The following is a 22,484-nucleotide window of genomic DNA, read 5'->3' on the forward strand; positions in this document are numbered from 1 at the left end:
TCTGGGAGCTAAAAATTAAAACAATTGAATTCATGGAGATAGAGAGTAGAAGGATGGTTACCTGAGGCTGGGAAAGGTATTGGGGCGGGGGAATGGGGATGGCTAATGGGTTAAAAAGTATAATTAGTATGAATTGTTTATAACACAAAGAAAGGATAAATGCTTGAGGTGATGAATACCCTATTTACCCTGATGTGGTTAGTAGGCATTGTATACCTGTATCAAAATATCTCATGTATCCCATAAATATATACAGCTATAATGTAGCCACAAATATAAAAAATAAAGAGATATGGGAGACGAAGTATCACCAAAGAAAGATTTCCAAATGGTTAGTCAGCCTTGTACTACTTGGATAAGCCCTACTTGGTCACAATGTATTATGTTTTTTATGTATTGCTGGATATGATTTGCTAATACTTTGTCAAAGATTTTTGCTTCTGTGTTCATGAGAGTTATTGCTCTTTTCTGGTAATGTCTTTTTTTGGTTTTCTTATCATGGTAATGCCAGCCTTGCAAAATAAGGTACAAAGTATGCTCTCTTATTCTGTTTTCTAGAAAAACTTCTGTAGAGTTAGTATTACTTGTTTCTTAAACATTTGGTCAAATTTACCAGTGATGCCATCTGAGCCTGACATTTTCCTTGTATGAAGTTTTGCAACTTGAATTCAATTTACTCAACAGACATAGAAATATTCTTTTCATTTACCTCCTCATGAGTTACTTTTGTTAATCCGTATGATACAGGGAATTGGTCCATTTCATTTATTTAAAATTTATGAGCATAAAGTCATGTATAATCTTCCCTTATTATTTTTTTAAAGTCTACAAACTGGAAATTGAAATTAAAAGAAATACTACCAACTACAACAGCCTCAAAGAACATAAAATACTTCGGTGTAAAATCGAAAAATATGGCCAGGTGCAGTGGCTCACATCTGTAATCCCAGCACTTTGGGAGGCTGAGGCAGGCAGATTGCCTGAGGTCAGAAGTTCAAGACCAGCCTGGCCAACATGGTGAAACCCCATCTCTACTAAAAATACAAAAAATTAGCCAGGCGTGATGACAGGCACCTATAATCCCAGCTACTCAGGAGGTTGAGACACGAGAATTGCTTGAACCCAGGAGACGGAGGTTGCAGTGAGCCAAGATCATGCCACTGTACTCCAGTCTGAGTGACAGAGCACAACTCCATCTCAAAAAAAAAAAAAAAAAAAACTAACTAAATATATATACCCAGAATCTGTATCTGATAACTACAAAAGATGTTGTAAAAAAACAATGAAAACCCAAATAGATGAAAAAACATACTGCAATGAAGAACAAGATAATTCGATATTGTTTACATGTCAATTCTCCTCAAAACGACTTACTGAGTCAACACAATCTCAATAAAAATCCCAGCAAGACTTTTTTAATTGACAAATTGTTCTAAAATGTGTATGAAAAACAAAATGAACCAAGTAAATTTTCAAAAATAAAAATAAAGTTGGGGGAATCTTGTTATCTAACTTCAAGATTTACTATAAAAATATACTAATCCCAGCATTTTGGGAGGCTGAGGTGGGTGGATCACCTGAGGTCACGAGTTAGAGACCAGCCTGGCCAACATGGCAAAACCTCATCTCTACCAAAAATACAAAAATTAGCCAGGTGTGGTGGCATGTGCTTGTAATCCCAGCTGCTCAGGAGGCTGAGGCAGGAGAACCACCTGAACCCGGGAAGCGAGATTGCAGTGAGCCGGTATCACGCCACTGCACTCCAGCCTGGGCAACAGAGTGAGACTCCGTCTCAAATATATATACATATACACACACACATACACTAATAAAGTAAGTGAGGAATTTGCAAAAGGATAGAGATATGGATCAATAGAACAGAAAAGAGTCAAAAAATAAATATACATAAAGATGTCCAATTAACTTTCAATAAAGGTGCAAAGACATTAATGAAAAAAGGATAGTCTTTTCAACAAATGGTCATTGGATAATGATAAAGGCTCTGTTTATCAGGAGGACATAATCCAAAATTTTATGCACCTAATAACATAGTTTCAAAATACATGAAGGACAAACAGATAAGACTGTAGGGACAAACAGGTAAATACAAAACTATAACTGAAGATACCCTTCTCTCAATAAGTGGTAAAAACAGACAGAAAATCAGAATGGTTGTAGAAGACTTGAACAAGACTATCAACCAAGTTGAACTAACTGAAATGTATACAACACTCCACCCATCAATGGAAGAATACGCATTCTTTTCACACGCACAAAAAAATACTTACCAAGATAGACAATATTCTGGCCAATAAATTTTAAAGGATTCTAGTCATATAGCCTTCTGTATATTAAATAAGTTGGATTTATATTAATAAAAGTCGAATTTGGAGTTAAAGAAAACTTTAGGCCTAGAGGGCTTCAATGGTGAATTCCACCAAACGCCAATGAAAAAATAATGCCAATTCCATAAAAACTCTTCCAGCAAATGATCAAGAGTCCCATGGGGTTCATTATAGGAGGCTAGCATTATCTTGTCACCAAAACTAGTCATATATTATAAGACAAGTGCAGACTAGTATCTCTCATGAACACAGATACAAAAATTATAAATAAAACTTTAACAAACCAAATCCAACCTAAAACAAAAAGGAAAGCATATTGTGTCAGAGGAAGTTTATCTTAGGAATGTAAGGCTGGTTTAACATTCAAAAAGTATGTACATAATTCACCATGTTAACAAACTTGAAAAAATCATATGATTATCTCAACGGACACAGAAAATGCATTTAATACAATCCAGTTTCCATCACTGGTAAAAACTCTTGGGAAACTAGGAATAGAAGGGAACTTTCTCAATGTGATAAAAGGCATCTAAAAAAAAAAAAAAACTTACAGATAACATCATAATTCATGGTTAAAGATCAAATATCTCCCCCTAAATCATGAGTAAGATTGACCACTCTCATCACCTCTATTCACCCCTGTAATAGAGGTTCTGACCAGTGAAATAAGGCAAGAAAAAAAAAAAGGCATCCAGATTGCAAAAAAAGGAGTCAACATATCTTTATCTGTAAACAATATAACCACCTAAGTAGAAAACCATAAGGAATCTACAAAAATCTACAAGTAAGTTTGGCAAGATTGCAAGATAAAAAAAATCAAACATACAAAAATCAGTTGTATTTCAGTATGAGAGCAACCATCGAAACTGAAAGTTTAAAAAACGCCATTTACAATAGTATCCAAAAATATTAACTACTTAGGGAAAAATCTGACAAAAGAGGTGCAACACCTATTCACTGAAAATCTAAAAACACTGCTGACAGATTAAAGAACTAAAGAAATAAACAGACCTACCATGTTAGGAAACTCAATATTGACAAGGTATTCATTTTCCCCAAAACTGATCTATAGACTCAACATAATTACAAACAAAATCCTAGTAGGCTTTTTATAGAAACTGACAAGCTGATTCTAAAATTCATATGGAAATACAAAGGACTCAGAGTAGCCAAAATAACTGGAAAAGAACAAAACTGAAAAACACTCCCTGAATTCAAGACTTACAAAGAAACAATAATCAAGACATTGTTGTACTGATATACAAATAGACAAAGAGATCAAGAAACAAAGCAGAGCTCAGAAATAGAAACACAAATATATGAATAGTTTCAACAAAGGTACAAAGCTACTTTAACAGAGAAAGAATACTCTTTTCAACAAATAGTGCTAAAACAAATACTTATATGTCAAAAAACTGAATTTAGATCCATACTTCTCCCCATATATAGAAATTAACTTAAAATGGACCATAAATCTAAATGTAAAATCTAAAACTACAAAACTTCTAGAGAAAAAAAAATAAAGAAAATCTTTATCAACTTGGTTTAGGCAGTTTTCTTTTTTCTTTTTTTTATTTTTATGTTTTTTTATTTTTTAAAGACAGGGTCTTGCTGTGTTGCCCAGGCTAGAGTATGGTGACACAATCACAGCTCAGCTCACTGCAGCCTCCAATTCCTGTGTTCAAGTGATCCTCCCATCTCAGCCTTCCAAGCAGCTGGGCTAAATGGGCACACCTCCACGCAAGCTAATTTTTCAAATGTTTTTGTAGAGGCACAGTCTTGCCTTGTTTCCCACACTGGTCTCAAACGCCTAGACTCAAGTGATCCTCCTGTCTCAGGCTCCCAAAGTGCTGGGATTACACACATGAGCCACAATATCCAGCCTAGGCAAAGTTTTCTTAGGCACAACATGAAAAGCATAATCCATAAAAGAAAAAAATGGTAAATTGGAATTAATTTAAAACTTAGATTCTTTGAAAAATACTGTCAAGAGACTTCATTCTCTTTTCATTGTGTTTTCATAGACAAGCGCCAGACTGGTAGAAAATATATGCAAATGATATAGCTCGTAAGAAGCTAGTAATCCAGAAAATGTAAAGAACTCACAAAAATCAATAAGAAAAATTTTTAACATGCAAAAGATTTGAATAGATGCCTATTAAAGAAGATATACAGATGGCAAGTAAGCACATGAGAAGATACTCAATATCATTAGTCATTAGGGAAATGCAAATTAAAACCCAATAACATACCATTCACTTATTAGAATCACAAAAATGTAAAAGACTATGCCAAGTATTGATATGGATATGAAATTAACTAGATAGAACAGACTTACTGCTGATGGGAACATAAATGATACAACTACTTTGGAAAACAGTTTGTCAGTTTCTTTAACGGTTACATATATATTTACCATATGATCCAGCCATTCTCAGGTATTTCCCCAAGAGAAAGGAAAACATATATCCATACAAAGATACAAAGACTTCCACATGAAACTTCATAGCAGCTTTAAAAGGAACAGCCAAAAATTTGAAACAATCCAAATGTCCCTCTGCAGTTGAATGGATAAACAAATTATGGTGTATCCAGACACTGGAACACTATTCAGCAGTAGAATAAACTACTAATACACCATGAATGAATCTCAAAATAAACATGCTGTGTAAAAGAAGTCAGACAAAAAAGAAGTATATAATGTATGATTCTATTTACAAAAAGTTCTAGAAAATGCCAACAAATCTATAGTGAGAGAAAGCAGATCAATAGTTGCCCTGAGATAGGAATAGGCAACTGGAAAAGGGAGGGTTTACAAAGGAAACACATGGAAACTTTCTAGTGTGATAAATAAATTGTACATTTCAAATTGTGCTGTTTATTTTGACAATTATACTTCAATCTCTTAAAAATTTTGTTGAAATAACTATCAAAATTATAATTAAACACCTCATTTTTGACAATACTAAGAAGGAAAAATAGTGTTATCAGGGCAGTATATAAGGGGTAACCCAGTGTGAAGAGTCAGACAAGCCTCCTTTAGAAACTAGTATTTAAGGTAAGATTAGAAGGATGATCAATAATCATCCAAGCAAAGACCAGAGAGGAAAGAGTTCACAGAAGTAACTGTGTATAAAATGCACTGAGGCCAAAAAGAATGTGACACTTTCAAGGAACTTTAAAAGACCAGTCGGGGCAGAGGAAAGGAGGCATGAGTTGAATCAGCTAAAGGGGCCAAATCATGCAGACACGTGTTCTTGAAAACCATGCTACTACAAGTAACTTACCTTATCAATTTAGAACCTAAGAAACACTCAATTTAAATTATTTTAAATTCCTACTGTGTGATTATATACTTTAATAATGTAAAAATAATCCATGGATATAAATTATCCCTTAGAATAAAACTTTGAAATAAAGAAGTCTTAGGGACAGGGAACATTCAGTTTAAGTTTATAGTTACTGTCAGTTTCCTTACAAGTAAAAAGGATTCCAAGTATATATGTATTTACATATGCATATATGTTTTGTTTTGTTTTCGTTTTTTGTTTTTTTGTTTTGAGACAGAGTCTCACACTGTTGCCCAGGCTGAAGTGCAGTGGCACGATCGATGCTCACTGCAACCTCCACCTCCTGGGTTCAAGTGATTCTACTGCCTCAGCCTCCTGAGTAACTGGGACTACAGATGTGTGGCATCACACGCAGCTAATTTTTGTAGCTTTAGTAGAGATGGGGTTTCACCATGTTAGCTAGGATGGTCTCGATCTCCTGACCTCAGGATCCGGCCACCTCGGCCTCCCAAAGCGTTGGGATTACAGGCATGAGATACCACGCCAGGCCATATCCATATATTTTTAACAGCTTGGGGGAAGAGTTCACACACTTAATTCTGCCCCTTTCTGTTTACAATAACCTAATTCCTGACATTATATCATTATATCTTCATTTTGCTGTAACCACAAATAGAATGTTTCATATATGTATATATAAAATTTTGAGAAGTCTTGCTCTGACACCCAGGCTGCAGCACAGTGGCACGATTACAGCTCACTGCAGCCTCAACCTCCTGGGCTCAAGTAATCCTCCCACCTCACTCTCTCTTGTAGCTGTGACCACAGATGTGTGCCACCATGCCCAGCTACATTTTTAACATTTTTTGTAGAGATGAGGTCTCACTATCTTGCCCAGGCTGGCCTCAAACTTCTGGGCTCAAGGGATCCTCCCATCCTGGCCTCCCAAAGTGCTGGGATTACAGGCCTGAGCCACAGTACCCAGCATACTTCCATTTTAAATGTGTGAAATGAAGTATCCAAATTTGACTAACCTAAGAGGGGTAAAAATATACCCCTTAATATTTGACTAATATAAAGAGCAATACTCTTTAGATTTATATAAATTTACATAAATCTCAACTACTCTACAAAATTAATTCTCAAGAACTCCCTTCTAATAGAGAATGTCATTCAAAGAGATTATAGCAAAATATTTTCTTGCTTAACATTATACTGAACTATTCAAATAAATACAATTTGAATTACAGTCTGTATCTTTGATTATTATACTTCAAATATATTTTCCTATTCTCAATTCCAAATCCTTTAGTCTAGCTTTGACTGAAAAATCAATGTTCCTTTTGTTTTACCTGTGTAAGGAAGGAATGACTTGTTATTCTGAGTGCTTTATTCTTTTCAAATGGAAACAGAAGACTGGAATCAATGCTAAGAGAACTGAAGTATCACTTTTGATACTATATTTGCTTCTGTATTTCTTCCCCCAACTATCAATCTTCTATCCTCAAGAAGCATTTGAAGAACACTTTTATTCCCTGGCGAAATCCCTATAGTAGAAAAAAAGCTAAGTTACCATGGAGCTAACCAATTAATTTTGACACCTGCTTACCAAGATTGATCAATCATTTTTGATGTCTGTTTGTAAGGTTGCTATACTTCAGTTTAGAAAAAGATATTCAAGATAATTAGTGAAGTGAGATTTTCTAGTTAAAGTCTTTCCCACTGTGTTATTACTTCAAATGCCAGGTAAAACAAGCTACTATCTTCAAATAAACCTTTCATAGGTTTATTTGCATGTACTTTACCAAGAAGAATTATTTTCTACTAAATATAATCCTTCTCTTTAACATTAAATACCAATGTGTTCTTTATCCCTAAGAGTATACATAATAAAACACAGATAGTTACACCAGTTATATTTACTCTAATTAATAGCTTGTATTCTACAGAGAAATGCAAACGCATTTACCCAGTAGAGTACAATGAGTTCTAGGAAATAACAGCTTCCAAGGAAATGACGAATACTCAAATGATTAGCTCAGGATTTATCGTTATTTAACAGTATCTACATCAAATATCTATTCTTCTACTCACTCATGTATTTTGTTTATGAACACCGCCTCTCAATGTTATTTAAGCTAGTTTTAACTTGATCTGTGATCTTTTTAACTGGGGCGACATCTGCTAGTGAGGTCACAGGCTGCTGATCCAGCTGATTAACAAGTTCCACTACTTTCAAATGTATTCTAAATGTGAAGCTTCTCAGGACTGCAGCAATTTTTGTCCTCTTTAGACAAACGAAGCAAAACCACCCACACAAAGGCCAATATCCCTAAATTACATATAAATCAGGCACTCTCCCTATTTATGTAAAAAAATGTAAAAAATGGATGAGGCTTTTTCACTGCTGATGACCAGTTTATATGTTCAAAATTCTCTCTTGCTAGGAAAAGACGCTGAATGCTACTGTGTCATAGCAAACGTTTAAGAACACAAGCAAAAAAAAAGCAACTAACAAGCAGAATTCAGTAAGATCTCTTTCCTCATCTTGAAACACTTTTGAAACTTTTAATCAGCATCTCTCCTAATTTTTTAAAAAGTATTTTTAAAACTACCTTACATACTAACTTTAAAGTATAAACCCTAGAAAAATTTCAACCTATTGCATAAATTTCATAAAACTTCAAGATTTCACTTCCAAAACCTACTAGTTAATTTAAATCATAGAGTCTACCTAAAATTTTAAAGTGCCATTTTAAAAATATACATTTTTACATTGAGTTTTAAGGGACATTTATTTTAATCAGCAACAGTACGTTTTTTTAAAAGAAAAAAAAAAGGAAATATGCTGTGTTTACAACTCCAGGAAATTGTCCTAGAATACATTAATAAGGTGAACCAGTCTTACCTTTGCCCTAGAGCCCAAGAGAAATTTCACCTAGATTTTGGCTATCAGCCTAACAATATCAGTAATCTACAATATTCAAGAGCCACTAACCAGCCAGCAAACTTCATATTAAGTATCTAGAAGACTAAGAAGCTGACTTTCTTAATGACTGTTGCCCGCATGTTGTTAGAATCCTGCCCCAACGTTAACTGACTTTTGCTACTCCCCTACACTGACCCATTGCTTGTTATATGAGGCAAGAATGTAATAAACATCAACCAGTACGAAGAAAGTACCTTCACTTTAGCGAAGCAAACTTCTCAGGCTCCTGGAGCTTCAGATAAGCCAAAGTGATGTTCCCGCACAAAAGCTGATAGTGAATTAATCGATTAGAAAAAAATCCATTATCCTCACCACATAAAAACGTCCGAGTATTTCATCCTTCTATCTAACCGAAAGTAACCTTTGTATTTCTCAATTCAAGATTGTCCTAGCAAATTCAACACAGCAAATTCGTCAAAAGTACACATTCTGGAGTGTGTACTGGCTCCAGAATGTGCCAGCTGATTTGGAATCATAACTCGGCCCTTACTACTGTGTAATCCTGGCCAAGTTACTTAAATGCATCGCCTCGATTTCTCTCCGTAAATCCAGCATAATTCAGCAACTCATAGAGTTGTTGTAAGGAATGAATGAGAAAATCGACATAAAGCGCTTAGAAGAGTGTCTGGCACTTAGCAAGCCCATCATAAACTCTACTTATTAAGATCACTATGATGACTAAATAAATGTTAGAAGGGGTCACCTCCAGAGAGAAGAGGAGGATAGGGGAAGACAGAGGTACTGGTGGATCATAACTGAACCTTTACACTTTTGTGAATTTTTCACAATGCGCATGTATTTCATGAGTAACTTAGATAATTTCCGATTTTAAAATATACTCCTAAGAAAATGGTGCTGGGCATCCTAACAGATTGTGAAAATGTTCGTGCTGAGCAGCGGAAAGTCGCTGCGGACATCTGGAACGCGGACAGCTGGAACGCTCGAGAAAGGCTTAGCTCCCGTCGGTCAGGACTCCCGCGCGGGCCCGAGCGCTCCCGGGGCGCCCCGGGGCTGGAGGGGGCGCGGCGCGGGACCCACTCCCGCCCGCTCCCGCTGCGCGCTGCGGTTCACTCCCTGCCGGGGGATCCGAGGCCGCGACGGGGGCGGGGTAGGCCGCGACGGGAGCGAGGCAGGGCTGGAGGTTCGGGGTCTGGCGAAGGCACTTACTTGAACCTGCCCTGGCAGTGCTGGCACTGGTCCCCCACCCAACCCGGGTCGCAGAGGCAGGTGGAGTTGACACAGCGGCCAGAGAAGCAGGAGCCGGTCCTCTCGCACGGCTTGGACTGGGACACCTGCGCGTAGAGCGCCAGGTAGAGGAAGCCATAGCACAACAGCCAGCTGTTCCCGTCCAGCAGCCAGGAGGAGGCGCCCCCGCCGCCGCCCGCCGGCCGAGCCCTCCACAGTCCCGGGGTCGCCGGCTGCGGGGGACCAGTGCGGGCCCGGCCCCCAGTCTCCATCTTCCCCGGCGCCCCTGCCCGGCGAGACTGCGCTCGCGGGCGCCGACAGGGATGCAGTTGAGGGAAATTCCGGCCGCAGAAAACCTCTCCGCCGCCGCTTCTCCTCCTCCTCACCGGCGACCGTCCCAGTCCCGCTCCCCGGTCAGGAGGGACAGATCCCAACCGCCGTCGCCTCCGCTCGGCTGCCTCCAGTTGCACTCGGGCATCGCCGCCACCCAGTATCCTGACCTTGTCCTTAGCGGGCCGACCCCACACCCGCGGCGTCCCGGGCCGGGCCCGAGACTGGGAGCGGGAGGCGCAGACTGCGCCCGGCGCTCCTGAGGGGACCTGACCGGGAGGAGGAGGGGACCCCGCGCGCGGCCCCGCCTCGCCCGCGGCCCGCGCCAACTGCCTCGGCTCCGAGCGCCGCGCGCCCGGGAGGGCGGGGGCCGAGCGGGAGCCCAGAAGTGGGCGCACCCAACGCGGAAGGGGGCGATCGGGGAGGTGGCGGTCAGCCCCGCCTCGTCCGCTCGGCGGCCAGCGGCGCCCCGGCAGTCATTCTGTCTCCGGTGCCTCGAGCCTGCAGCGGCGGCAGCGCCTGGAGCCGACGATGCATGGGGCCGCCCCCCGCCCTCGCGCGCGCCTACACTCCCCCCCACAGGCCGGGCGCCTTGGTCTCGCCCCGCCCCTGACAGGGACCGGGGACTCCCCCCGCGCGCGCCCACCCCGCCTGGCCCGCGCGCTGACGGGAGACAGGCCCCCCAGGTGTGGCCCGCGTGCCCGTGCCCCCGGCCCGTGCGGGCACCCCGGGCCCACTCGCACCCCGCGTCCCTGGAGTCCCACAAATGAGAGATCGACACGGGCTTCGCAGCTTCAGCAGAAAAGAAGCCCTTCCCGTCCGCCGTCTGCAGCTGCAAAAGTGCAGCGCTTTTTCCCTAGCGCTTCCCCCTTCCTCCGCCCCATCCTCCTGCCTATTTCTTCTTTTTCTCTTAAGAGAGAAAAACTCCTACAACACACAAAGAGCTGAGCATGTGCAGCAGGCAAAAGCCTTAAAGGCACCGCAGTCCGACCACGTTGAGGGGTCAGTGAGGGCTGGGAGGGGCGGGGATTGGGGACGGCGAGAAGCGCGAGGCGGTCTCCGCGGAGGGACCTCCGAGGGGGAGCCATTGCTGCCTCGGAAATAACGAGGCCCCCGCCCCCAACAAAGAACTGCGAGGCTCCGAGCCCCGCGCTCCCCACCCCTTGCAGATGCTGTCTCGAAACCCCATGTCTCTCCTTTTCTGCTTGTCAGTGCTCTCTCCTCCATCTGGGACGATATTCTGCCTTGAAAAATATTGCAGCATCGGGGCTTTTTTTTCAGAACAGCAGAAGTGATGACCAGAAAAGAGCCGTTTTCCTTCCTCAGCAGCACTTTTGTTTTTTTCAGATGACTTTCCAAGATTGGCTGGCATATTCTGAGATGTTTTGTACTTTTTGTACCTTCTCTAAACAGTTGCCTTTTTATTTGACCCCCTTGAGAAAGGAAGCCAAACACATTGCAGCCATATATCCTCGAGTTACAGCAATGTTGCTGGAGTCCCACCAAAGAACAGGCAGTATGAAAAAAGAACTCGAAATCCACCAAAGGCATTTCTCACAGAAAAAAAAGAAAGAAAGAAAGAAAAGTTTGTTGTAACTACACAGTCAAAATATTATTGTTAGGATTCAACTCGTGTTTATTTCGCGTCAGTTCTTTTCATGTCTCTTATCCCCACTTGCAGATGAAATCCTCCATTAACCCCATTTTGCAGATAAGAAAGAGCAACTCAGAAAGGTTGAAATATTGGCCAATGGCACGTTAGGAGTAATGAACTGAGCTTTAGACACGAGGCCTCTGACTGCTTTGCTTTTTCCACTGCTTCTATTAGCAGATGCTTTGTTCTTCCTTTGGTGAATAAAATATACGTGCTGGCTTGGTTTACAAATACCTCAGCAGTGACTTAAAGAGGAAAAAATAAAAACAAAGATCCAGAAGGAGTTGGCTCCTTCGCAAGGAAAAAAGCAAAAAGAAACCACGATTCTCATTGGCATACAGAACAAATTATAATTTCCATAATTTCAGGTTTATAATTACCAGTACCAAAAATGTCCTTATCAAACCTAGAATTAGGATGCCCCCTTCTTCCCTTAACATCTTTTCCACATCAGGCTGCCCCTTAGAGACTTCTTGAAATGAGTGAAGAAGCAGAGGGGAGAACACTGCAGACACCAGTTAAAAGGAAGATCCTGTTCTGGATCACATCTTTTCATTTCAATGACTGTGAAATCCAGAAGAATTCTTTCTAGTGTCAGCCATGCATGAACATTGTCTGCTGCTTTTCCATTCTTCTCTATCTGCCAGCCAAAGTCAGCCGCATCTTTCTCACATCTAAGGTAGAGTTGCTTTCAGGCATGGGGAAAGTGGCCAAGCTCTTAAAACCGTCAGTGAATGTGAAGGTAATTCAAAGGGTGCGCTGTAGTCCCTTTGACAAGAGAGATCACGGCTCAGTCACAGACTGTAGCCTGTATTTGAGCAGAGCTTGCCCATTAAAAATATACTCATAAGTGGGAGTTGAACAATGAGAACACATGGACACAGGGAGGGGAACATCACACACCAGGGCCTGTTGGGTGGGGGATTAGGGGAGAGAGAGCATTAGGAGAAATAACTAATGTAGATGACGGGATGATGGGTGCAGCAAACCACCATGGCATGTGTATACCTATGTAACAAACCTACACGTTCTGCACATGTATCCCAGAACTTAAAGTATGATAATAATTTAAAAATACATATCTTTTAATTGAATAACCACTATAATCAGCTCAGTACTTCACATTACACTGAAGAACATGCAGCCCCACAGGCCTCCTCTCAACATTGCCTTTAGAATCAAGCTGAATATATTAAATTTATATGAATTATTCTCACAAGGATCTCAGAATTTTCACTCACCCTGTATTGTGTTTCTCTCTCAAACACTTTTAGTCAACATTTACTATTATGAATTTAAGCGAGAGAAAACAAATGTGAATAAAGCATGATTTCTACCCCAGATTAGCTTATCTTCTGTCAAGCTCACTAGACTGTGAGCTCATTATACAGTTGAGTGTCATATACTTTACAAATGTAGACACAGAAAACTTAAATGATTTTAAATGGTCACACAAAAACTCAATGGCAAAGCTTGCCTAGAATCATGAGTTATATTTCAGTACCTTCCATGATCAAGAAATGTTAAAGCTCTAACATGATATTTTCTTTTTTTCCAATAAACTAGAGTCAGCCTCCTAGAAGCACTATATCACACTAAAATAATTCATAGGATTTGTAATAGCCATCATAAATCTAGCAAAAAGGTGAAAATTTACTCCAAAGACATAGTGGGGGAAAATTCACCCTACTGAAGTGGATGAAACTGTTAAGAATTATCTATTTAAATTTATCCAAGGGGAAAGATAAGAAAATATTTGTTTTCTTTGGCCTTATATCAGGACCATTAGATATTTTGAGGTGTATGTTTTGTTTCCATTCATACTACTCAGTGATGGTGTTATAATAGGATGGGCAAAAATCTGATATCACCAGATTGTTAAAGGAAATTTAAATAATTTTTTAAAAGAACAAGAGAAATGATAGATTCAATATCTTTTGATTGCTACTCAAAAAGTAAAAGATCTTATTTGGGCTAATGAACCAAAGCAGACTCTTCTCAGATGCTTAATTTAAGAATCTCTGCTCTCTGGTTATTGTTCGCCCTTTGGCTTATATGAGGCTTCTGAAAGCAACCAAGATAATGAGAGCTGCAGATAGCCTGGCCTCAAGAGCTAGAAATGCATTCACTCAAAGGGACCCACAGCGAAACTGGGGCAGTATTCTTATGACACTAACAGATGATGAATGATTTGTAACGTTAGACAGTTAAAAAAAATCAAATTTAGGTACTTATTAAAAAATTATTGATGATATTTAAAATGTTTATATGGCTATGGATCTGAACCACCACCACCACCCCAATCAAAATCTAACATTCTGCTTTCTCTTGGATTCATTCTTTTCTTCCTTCGGTTTCCCTTGCTGTCACAGTTGCAAACACACACATACACTTCTGCCAGTTTTTCTACTTAACACATTTCAAACATATTGTTATAAGTAAATCCAAGGAAATAAATCCAAAGATTATAAATTCACTATGCTGGGCTACTACAGTTTTTTTTTTTTTTAAGCTGGAAAATAAAATGAACATCCTAAAGTTTTAATCCTAAATATTCAGTCTTGTCACTAAAAAAAAGTTGATTGCTAATAGCCAATTGCAGAAACTTGTCTTTTGTGAAATCTAATACAATAAAAATATGGGCTAGGACTTCCTGATAAAGTAGATCAAGTATGTGCATTTACCTCTGCTCCCTCTGCAAACTCTACCAACATGACAGGAATGGTTTTTTTTTTTTTTTTTTTTCAGTTATAAACTCACAATGATAAAGAAAATGAGAAAACAGCCAACTTGTAGATGAGAGGTGACAAGGCATTTGGAAGTGTCAGTGAAGGAGAAAAGTGAATGGAGAAGTAATAACTAAAACATACACGCCATCAGAGATGAGTAACAACAAGAAACAAATCTGTTTCTCCCAAAGATACCCAGAAAGCCTCAGGACTCAGATGCAAGAGTTACCTCACCTACCAGAGGTGGGGCTCTAGGATAAAAATAAGGGGAGTGGTTGAGAGCAGAATAAGGACCCCACAGTCTCCCTCTCATCCCAAGAAGCTAAACACTACCCCAAACCCAGCCCTGACAGAGGTTTAATCTCTTGGGAAATTGAATTGGAGGCTCCAGACTTGGAGCACCAGGCACAGTAGAAGGAGGGAGTGAGGTACACAGCTATAACTTGAGAGACTAAGTGAAATCTACCTATTGAATGGTAAAATTTCCCTGCCATCTTTTCCTCCTGTACATCAGTAATCAAATGAATAACCCTCAGACAGAAAACTGAAGGATATTTATCTGCAGAAGTTTAATGGTTCCAAAACGAAAGATATTGTCATTTGGCGTCTTCCAACCACATGAAAATCCAGCTTCTGGATCACTGTACAGTGAAGCCTGATAGTCAATAAGCTTTGCCCAATCCCTTTTTCCATAATTTCCTCCTAAATAAGGTCAATAAATGTTCACTAGACATAAAAGATATAAACAAAAACAAAAAAAAAGAAAAGGAAATTAAAGGAAACAAAGTCAAATGATATGGAAAGATTGTGCACCATGAAACAAAAGTGGATATTCTTTTAAAAAATAATGATAAAGGGACAATCAGGAAACAAAAATATAAATAAATAAATAAACAGTAACCAAACTTAAAATGCAATAAAATTTGGGAAAATAAAGTGTAGGAAATTTCCTAAAAATTATAAAGAAAAGGTAAAGAAAGTTTCTCCTTTATCATGAAGGAAAAACTAAGAAAATTAGAGAATTCATCAATATATACTATTTTAAATTAAGCATTTATACTATGAATACATGTATTAATGTGAGAGTTCATGAATACACAAAATATATAGGAGCAGACAAAATTTGTTTATATCAGTTCATCCTAGTATTAACATAAGGAAATTTCCCAGCACTAAACTGAACCTCCAGATGAAAGGCCCACTGCAACCTAAAACACTGAGTAAAGACTCACAAATTGAGGGGGAAAAGACAAATGCAATGTATTAGAGGTAAGAATAGCATTAAAATTCTCAACAACAAACCTGAGATATAAGGGAAAAAGTAGATATATGAGGGAAAATTATTTTCAACCTAGAATTCTATACCCAGCCAAGCTATCAGTAAAGTATGAGGATAAAGACATTTATCAGCAAGATATGAGGATAAAGACACACAAGCATTTATAAAATTTATCTCCCAGTGTGCCCTTTTTTAGGCTACTACTAGAAAATATAATAAAGGAAGAGACAAAACAGAAGAGAATCGTGCAGGGACATCTCAGGATGACATACAGCTGTGCCCCAGGCCAGTAGAATAACCAGTCTAACCTGGAACAGAGGGCTAGGGAGAAAGGTATCCATGAAGATCATAGATATGAGTTGATATGATTTGGATCTCTGTCCCCACCAAATCTCATGTTGAATTATAATCCCCAGTGTTGGAGGTGGGGCCCGGTGGGAGGTGATTGGATCATGGGGGTGGAGGTACCATAAATGGGTTAGTATCATCCCCTCAGTGCTATTCTTGTGATTGTAAGTGAGTGAGTTATCATGAGATCTGGTTGTTTAAAAGTGTGTGGCACCTCCCTGCCTCGTCTATTCCTCCTGCTTCAGCCATGTAAGACATGCCTGCTTCCCCTTCTGCCATGATTGCTAAGTTTTCTGAGGCCTCCCCAGAAGCAGAAGCCACTGTGCTTCCTGTTCAGCCTACAGAACTGTAAGCCAATTAAACCTTTTTCTTCGTAATTTATCCAGTCTCAGATATTTCTTTATAGCAATGTGAGAACTGATTAATACTTGAGTATTTGGAATGTTTGGATTTTTGGAAAGAAGATTAACAAGATGTGACAGATCTTGGAGTATTGGGGGAAGAAATAGGATAAACATATAAGAATTTGAGAAAATGAACAAAATAAGGCAATTGTGACTAGAAAAAAATGTACAAGATGTGATCAATACTTCCTTACATAGTCATAATAAGGTAAACACTGACCATCGATTTAACCAAAAATTAGAATTACCTATTTTTAAAAGATAGAAGCAGGGAAACAGTAATGTTAAATCCTAATTTTTTAGTAAGGAGTCATTATATGTCCAAATTGATAAATCCAGAAATAGCAGTATAATCACACCACATTGAAGAAAAGATTTGAAAGCTTCTTACTCTGGGGCATAGGAAAGAAGGGCAGATGTACATTTTATTATAAGGCTTTTAGTACTCTTTGATTGATTGAAAATTAAAAATTCTAAGACAGATAAAAATAACAAATAAATATGTACATTCATAATAAAATAGAGAGTCATGGCACCTAAGACTCATAAAAACCTGGGTTTGATTCCTAATTCTGCTGTTGATATGCTGGTTACCCTTGAGTGATCCATTAAGCTCTGTGCCTTAGTTTCCCAACACATAAAATTATAGTCAAATATCTATCAATGTGCATTTTAGGACTCAGATGAGGGTCCAAATAGAACATATGAAAGCACCTAGTAAATGATATGAAGCATTAAACAAACTTTGATATTTTATGTTCACCAAAAATTATTATTAGGAAGAGAATTAATTATATTCACATGTGAAGGAGAGGATTAATAAAAGGGATTTGGGTCAATACACACACACACACACACACACACACACACACAGACAGAGCTAGAAGAAGAGGAGATAATTTTAAAGATGGATGTAGCCAAAATAAGCCAAAGCTCCTTATTTTCTAAGGTTCAATAAAGTTAAGTGACTTGGCCAAGACCACATAAGTAAGTAGTGGAGTAAACCAAACAAAAACCAAACAGCCAAAGCACAAACGTTGAACCAAAAAGTCAGAACCAAATGAAAGTTCACCAGAAGGGTTAAAGGCATAAATTAAAAGCCCAGCCCAGTCTGTAACATAGCAGATTATCAATAATATAATCTGCTATATTGCTATATTAACTAGCTGATTACAGTTCCTGCTTAAACATGGAGAGAAGAGCGAGAAATAAAATAGGCAAGCTTTAAAAAGAAAAATAGCAATTAGACAAGCAGAGTCAGCAACAGAATATTTCTCTTGAAAACAGAGATGTGAAAATTGGACTCATCGAATCAGGAGAAAGTGTGAGAAAAAGGAAAGGAAACAAATGAAGAAAGGGCAAGGCCCAGTGATTGACAAAATGTGTCGAGAAGTGCCTGAATCTGGAACTCTTGAAGCTACTGCAAAACAACTAATAGGCTTCCCCATTCTCTCCTCCTTGGGATAATGTTGAAAGGGATGAGAGCATGAGGAAGATAAAAGGGTCAGGGACCTTTCCCTCTGTACCATACAGGAAATCATTTGCTGGCACTTTTCTTCATAAAAGGCCAGGGGGCGGGGGGTTGCTGGGACTCTTATTAAAAATACAGTTCTGTGAATTAAAATGAACAGAAGTTCAATTTGAATCAAGTAACAAAAAAGAAAATGTCATACTATTTTATTTTCAGAAGTCATAAATTTTCCCTAATAAGAGTTACCTTGAGAAATTAGAATCTAATTTCTCAAGGTAACTTTTATTAGGAATCGCTGCATTGTGTTGTATCATCTTAAATCTAAATAAACCAATTTTAAGTGTCATTGAACATAAAGAGAGGCACTTTTGATTTTGAGAAACAGGATCGTGAGAACATCCAGCAACTGCTACAATAAGGCATTGCCTACATGTAGATAAACCAGGTAAAATTTTCTATAATCCTTAAATTGAGGTTTGTTTCATGTGCTCTCTGTTTAAAGAAAAAGTCAGTCACAGGAAGTACTTAAAAAACAAAAGCTCCCAAGCAAAATAAACAGTTCATAAGAACAATAACATACTGACTTTTAGAAAGCTGCTTGGGGTTCTGACACAGGAAAATATGTTTATGTTTACAAGGAAAGGAGCATGAAAGAGAATTATGGATCCTCTCAAAGGAGAGACAAAGCCATCAGGATGCAACAAGGTTTTCTTGAAAAGAGCTCAGAGACAAAAAGGAACCACAAAACGGCACACACATAAAAAAAGAAAAATATCTGACAAATGATAGCCAGACCCCACAAATCCCGATAACACGACATTCCACTTATTAAAACCATCAGTCTTGGAAGACTCCAAGCACAGTAATTTTGAAAATGTACACAGGTAAATTAAAACCAGGCTTATGATTCTTCTCATTTTAAGTCCCTCACTCGTATCCCTCTGCAAAAGCTGATGTGAAATTTAAAATTAAATGAAAAACAAAGTCAACATGAACCTTGCTGATTTTAAGCAAGAGCACCACGTTTTACATTTTTAAATCGGAACGTAGTCTAAAAGTCTCTCTGCACATGAAAAGGAAGCATACTTTCCTAGGAAATTTTGTTCCGGGTAAACAGAAAATGCTATACCTACAACTAGGAAGCACGTGTGACAGTTTTATTTATTAAGTTATCTGAGCCACTTGGTAGCGGATATTTTAGGACGTGTTATGGTCATGTTCTTTATTACTGGACACGATCCTTTATGGAGGTAGCAGGAGGTAGTGCCAAGAGAACTGGACAAAGAGCCAGCAGACCCAGTCTCAACAACCTTCACCCTCAGTTTCTTTTTCCGTAAAACAGCAAAAAATATTGGCCCTCCCTGAACATTGTTGGAAGAATCCAAAGTCCAAATAAGATGTCAAAATTATTTTTAAAACAGTGAAACCTTATTGAACTGTGTCAGCTTCGATTCCTTTCTCTGCACAAGGACCCAGTGGGGCCATGTGACACTAGAGAACCATGGAGCAAGCTCAGTAATTCCTCTGCAGCTAGAGCCCCCATTGCCTGTCACTGGGGCAGGGAGTGGTGGGGGGAGCAGCAACTTCACAGCCCATTGCTTTATTCCTAGGCAAGGTAAGTGACCACCTGTGTAGGGTGACTGAAGTGACCATCAGAAGACCCCAGAGAACAAAATACACTGCCCCCACACTCTTGCTATAAACTTGGAACTCCAGCTAGGGATTCTGTCCTTTAGGCTAAGGGTTTGGGGGCACTTATTCCATTGCAAAAGACTTTGAAGGGCTAACACATTTCGTTTGTACCAGTCATTAACATCTTACCATGAATGACTTTGTACCTATTCTTGAGAGTAGTTTTCATAACGAATATAAGAAAAATATAAAGATGTATCACTTCTACTGCCACCAACAACTCCCCCCAACCCAGCACACACACAGCACACACAAGGTGAACATCCTTTGTTACCTGGCCTCTTAGAGGAAACATGAATATGAGAATCACTAACATCCTCTAGTGATCTTAGCCTAATATCTCATCCATGGAGGGAATGCTTATTTTTTAAAAGCATACCAAAAGAGGGAATGAACACAAAGGAGTTAAATACTAATGGTGAGATTTGAGACAGAGTGGCTCCTGGATGAAAGATTTGACATATATCTCAAGTCAGTTATGGTAGGTAGCTGCTTACATCCCCTAAGTGGAGATCAAAACTAGCAGAGGAATTTTGGCATCTCTGACTATACAGTGAATGCATCTAAGGGGAGAATTAAAATGAAAGGTTAGGTCTTCACTGGGAAACACTCTTCCTAAACTCAAGTCCAGCAGATATCGTCATCAACAGTTCTGCTATTTTTAATGGCTAGGAGGGTGCTTAAGGAAATGTCAATCTCTAAGATTATCCCAACTCTCCTCTGCATAAATAATAACATCATTACCGACAGATTCTTGGCTCAAATGATCTTCTTTTAAACATGCAGACTAGTCAAAATGAAATACTTGTTAGAGAAAGATGAGAAAGGGTAAAACTGAAAATGATCACTCAAAATTAGGAAAAAAGCAGCCTCATTAAAAGGGGGAAAAATATGGGCATTCTGAGCTAGCCAGACACCAAAAATATGAATGAATAAACAGCAAAGCAGCAATACTGTGTTGGTAATATGGCCTTTGAGGGTGCAGTGACTCAAAGGAAACCACCAGAGAAGCCAGTGCTAACCCCCAGTACATGCTCAGAGGCTTGTAGATCTCCAGCAATCCTGGCAGGTCGACAATATTATACCAGCTGGGAACATTTCCTCTGGCTTATGCTCAGTGTATGCCCTAAAGTCTCAGGACTTTCTAATACTCATTAATTTTATTTTAACTCTGGTGCTGGAAACACTATCCTCATTCCCATGAATGCTTAATCTTTCTGAATCATTCTAAACTATCTGTAGCAATTATCCTATGATTGAACTTATAAAGTTAATTGTTAAGTTTGAAAAAAGACTCATGAGTTTTAAATTTTTCTGCCTTTTCATTTTATCAAGTGTCTTTTTATTCCTTTATTATTAGAAAATGTAAATAAGCATCCAATCATCCTTCTCTTTAACATTTATTATTTTATAGCTCTTATCAAATTTCTACTGTTTTTCTCCCAACTTAAAAGTCCTAGTCGTTCACCCGTGGGCTCTATCTTGCCAGTGTAATTTGTGTAGCTGACCTCCTTTACACTATTTCTTGTCTAGCTCAGTCATTTTTAAGATGAAGAAGATAAAATGGAACGGGCCATTCAAAATAAAGGTTGGTTATATACCCTGTAAAAATGAACATAAATGTATCATATTGTTTTCTATAACCCTTTTGAACCAGAATAGTTTCTTATTTACTTAATTATCACTGCTCTTTAAAAAGACGTATTCTTTGAACTGTCCATAATGGTGTCTACATGCTTTTCCTGAAGGGCTGTAACTAACTCAGTACCCATGAAGATATTATTTAAGTTATTTCCTTCTGAGATGCATTCGAATCATAGACTCTCAAGGTAAATTTCTGCCTTTGGTGTGTTCATCTACCTGGTTAAGTAAAATATCTAGATGCTTCTAGATTTTTAACTCCTTTACCATCTGTACTAGATAATTATGATGGGAGACAGGCCCTTAACACTTTCTGAGGAAAACTGTCCTGCACATGTCCTCCACTGATAAAGCCCACTTACGCAGCTGTGTTTTGTACACATGACTCTGCTCTCCTCAGCTACTGATTAGAACAGAGGCAAGCACCAACCTGCGGGCAGCCAATCTCTAGGCTCACTGGCAGTTTTACAAGTTGATTGGCATGACAGTGCCAATCAAACACTGGGATGTACTGGGACACCCAAATTCTCACTCTGGGGAATTTGAATTAAGAAATATAGAAAGGGTTGGCCAGGTGCGGTGGCTCAAGCGTGTAATCCCAGCACTTTGGGAGGCCGAGACGGGCGGATCACGAGGTCAGGAGATCGAGACCATCCTGGCTAACACCGTGAAACCCCATCTTTACTAAAAAAATACAAAAAACTAGCCGGGCAAGGTGCCGGGCCTGTAGTCTCAGCTACTCGGGAGGCTGAGGCAGGAGAATGGCGTAAACCCGGGAGGCGGAGCTTGCAGTGAGCTGAGATCCGGCCACTGCACTCCAGCCTGGGCGACAGAGCGAGACCCCGTCTCAAAAAAAAAAACAAATATAGAAAGGACCAAGTGTAGTGGCTCACGCCGGTAATCCCAACACTGTGGGAGGCCGAGGCAGGCAGATCACTTAAGGTCAGGAGTTTGAGACCAGCCCGGCCAACATGGTGAAACCTGTCTCTACTAAAAATACAAAAATTAGCCAGGTGTGGTGGCATGCGCCTGCCTGTAGTCCTAGCTACTCGAGAGGCTACTTGGGAGACTCGATTGAACCCGGGAGGCGGAGGTTGCAGTGAGCCGATCACGCCACTGCACTCCAG

At 39.4% G+C, this 22,484-nt stretch overlaps 1 protein-coding gene across 1 annotated transcript in view; it reads right to left on the reverse strand.

The window, feature by feature from the left end:
- ATRNL1 (attractin like 1) overlaps window positions 1-10,464 on the reverse strand; it is an 852,984-nt gene extending 842,520 nt beyond the window's left edge. The window contains exon 1 of the mRNA XM_033181738.1: window positions 9,792-10,464. Coding sequence (XP_033037629.1) covers window positions 9,792-10,081 — 290 coding nt within the window. The 5' untranslated portion in view covers window positions 10,082-10,464. The remainder of the gene's footprint in view (window positions 1-9,791) is intronic.
- Between the last annotated feature and the right edge of the window lie 12,020 nt (window positions 10,465-22,484).

The sequence above is a fragment of the Trachypithecus francoisi genome, unplaced genomic scaffold (assembly GCF_009764315.1).
Source record: "Trachypithecus francoisi isolate TF-2019V2 unplaced genomic scaffold, Tfra_2.0 Contig01579, whole genome shotgun sequence".
In the NCBI taxonomy this organism is placed as follows: domain Eukaryota; kingdom Metazoa; phylum Chordata; class Mammalia; order Primates; family Cercopithecidae; genus Trachypithecus; species Trachypithecus francoisi.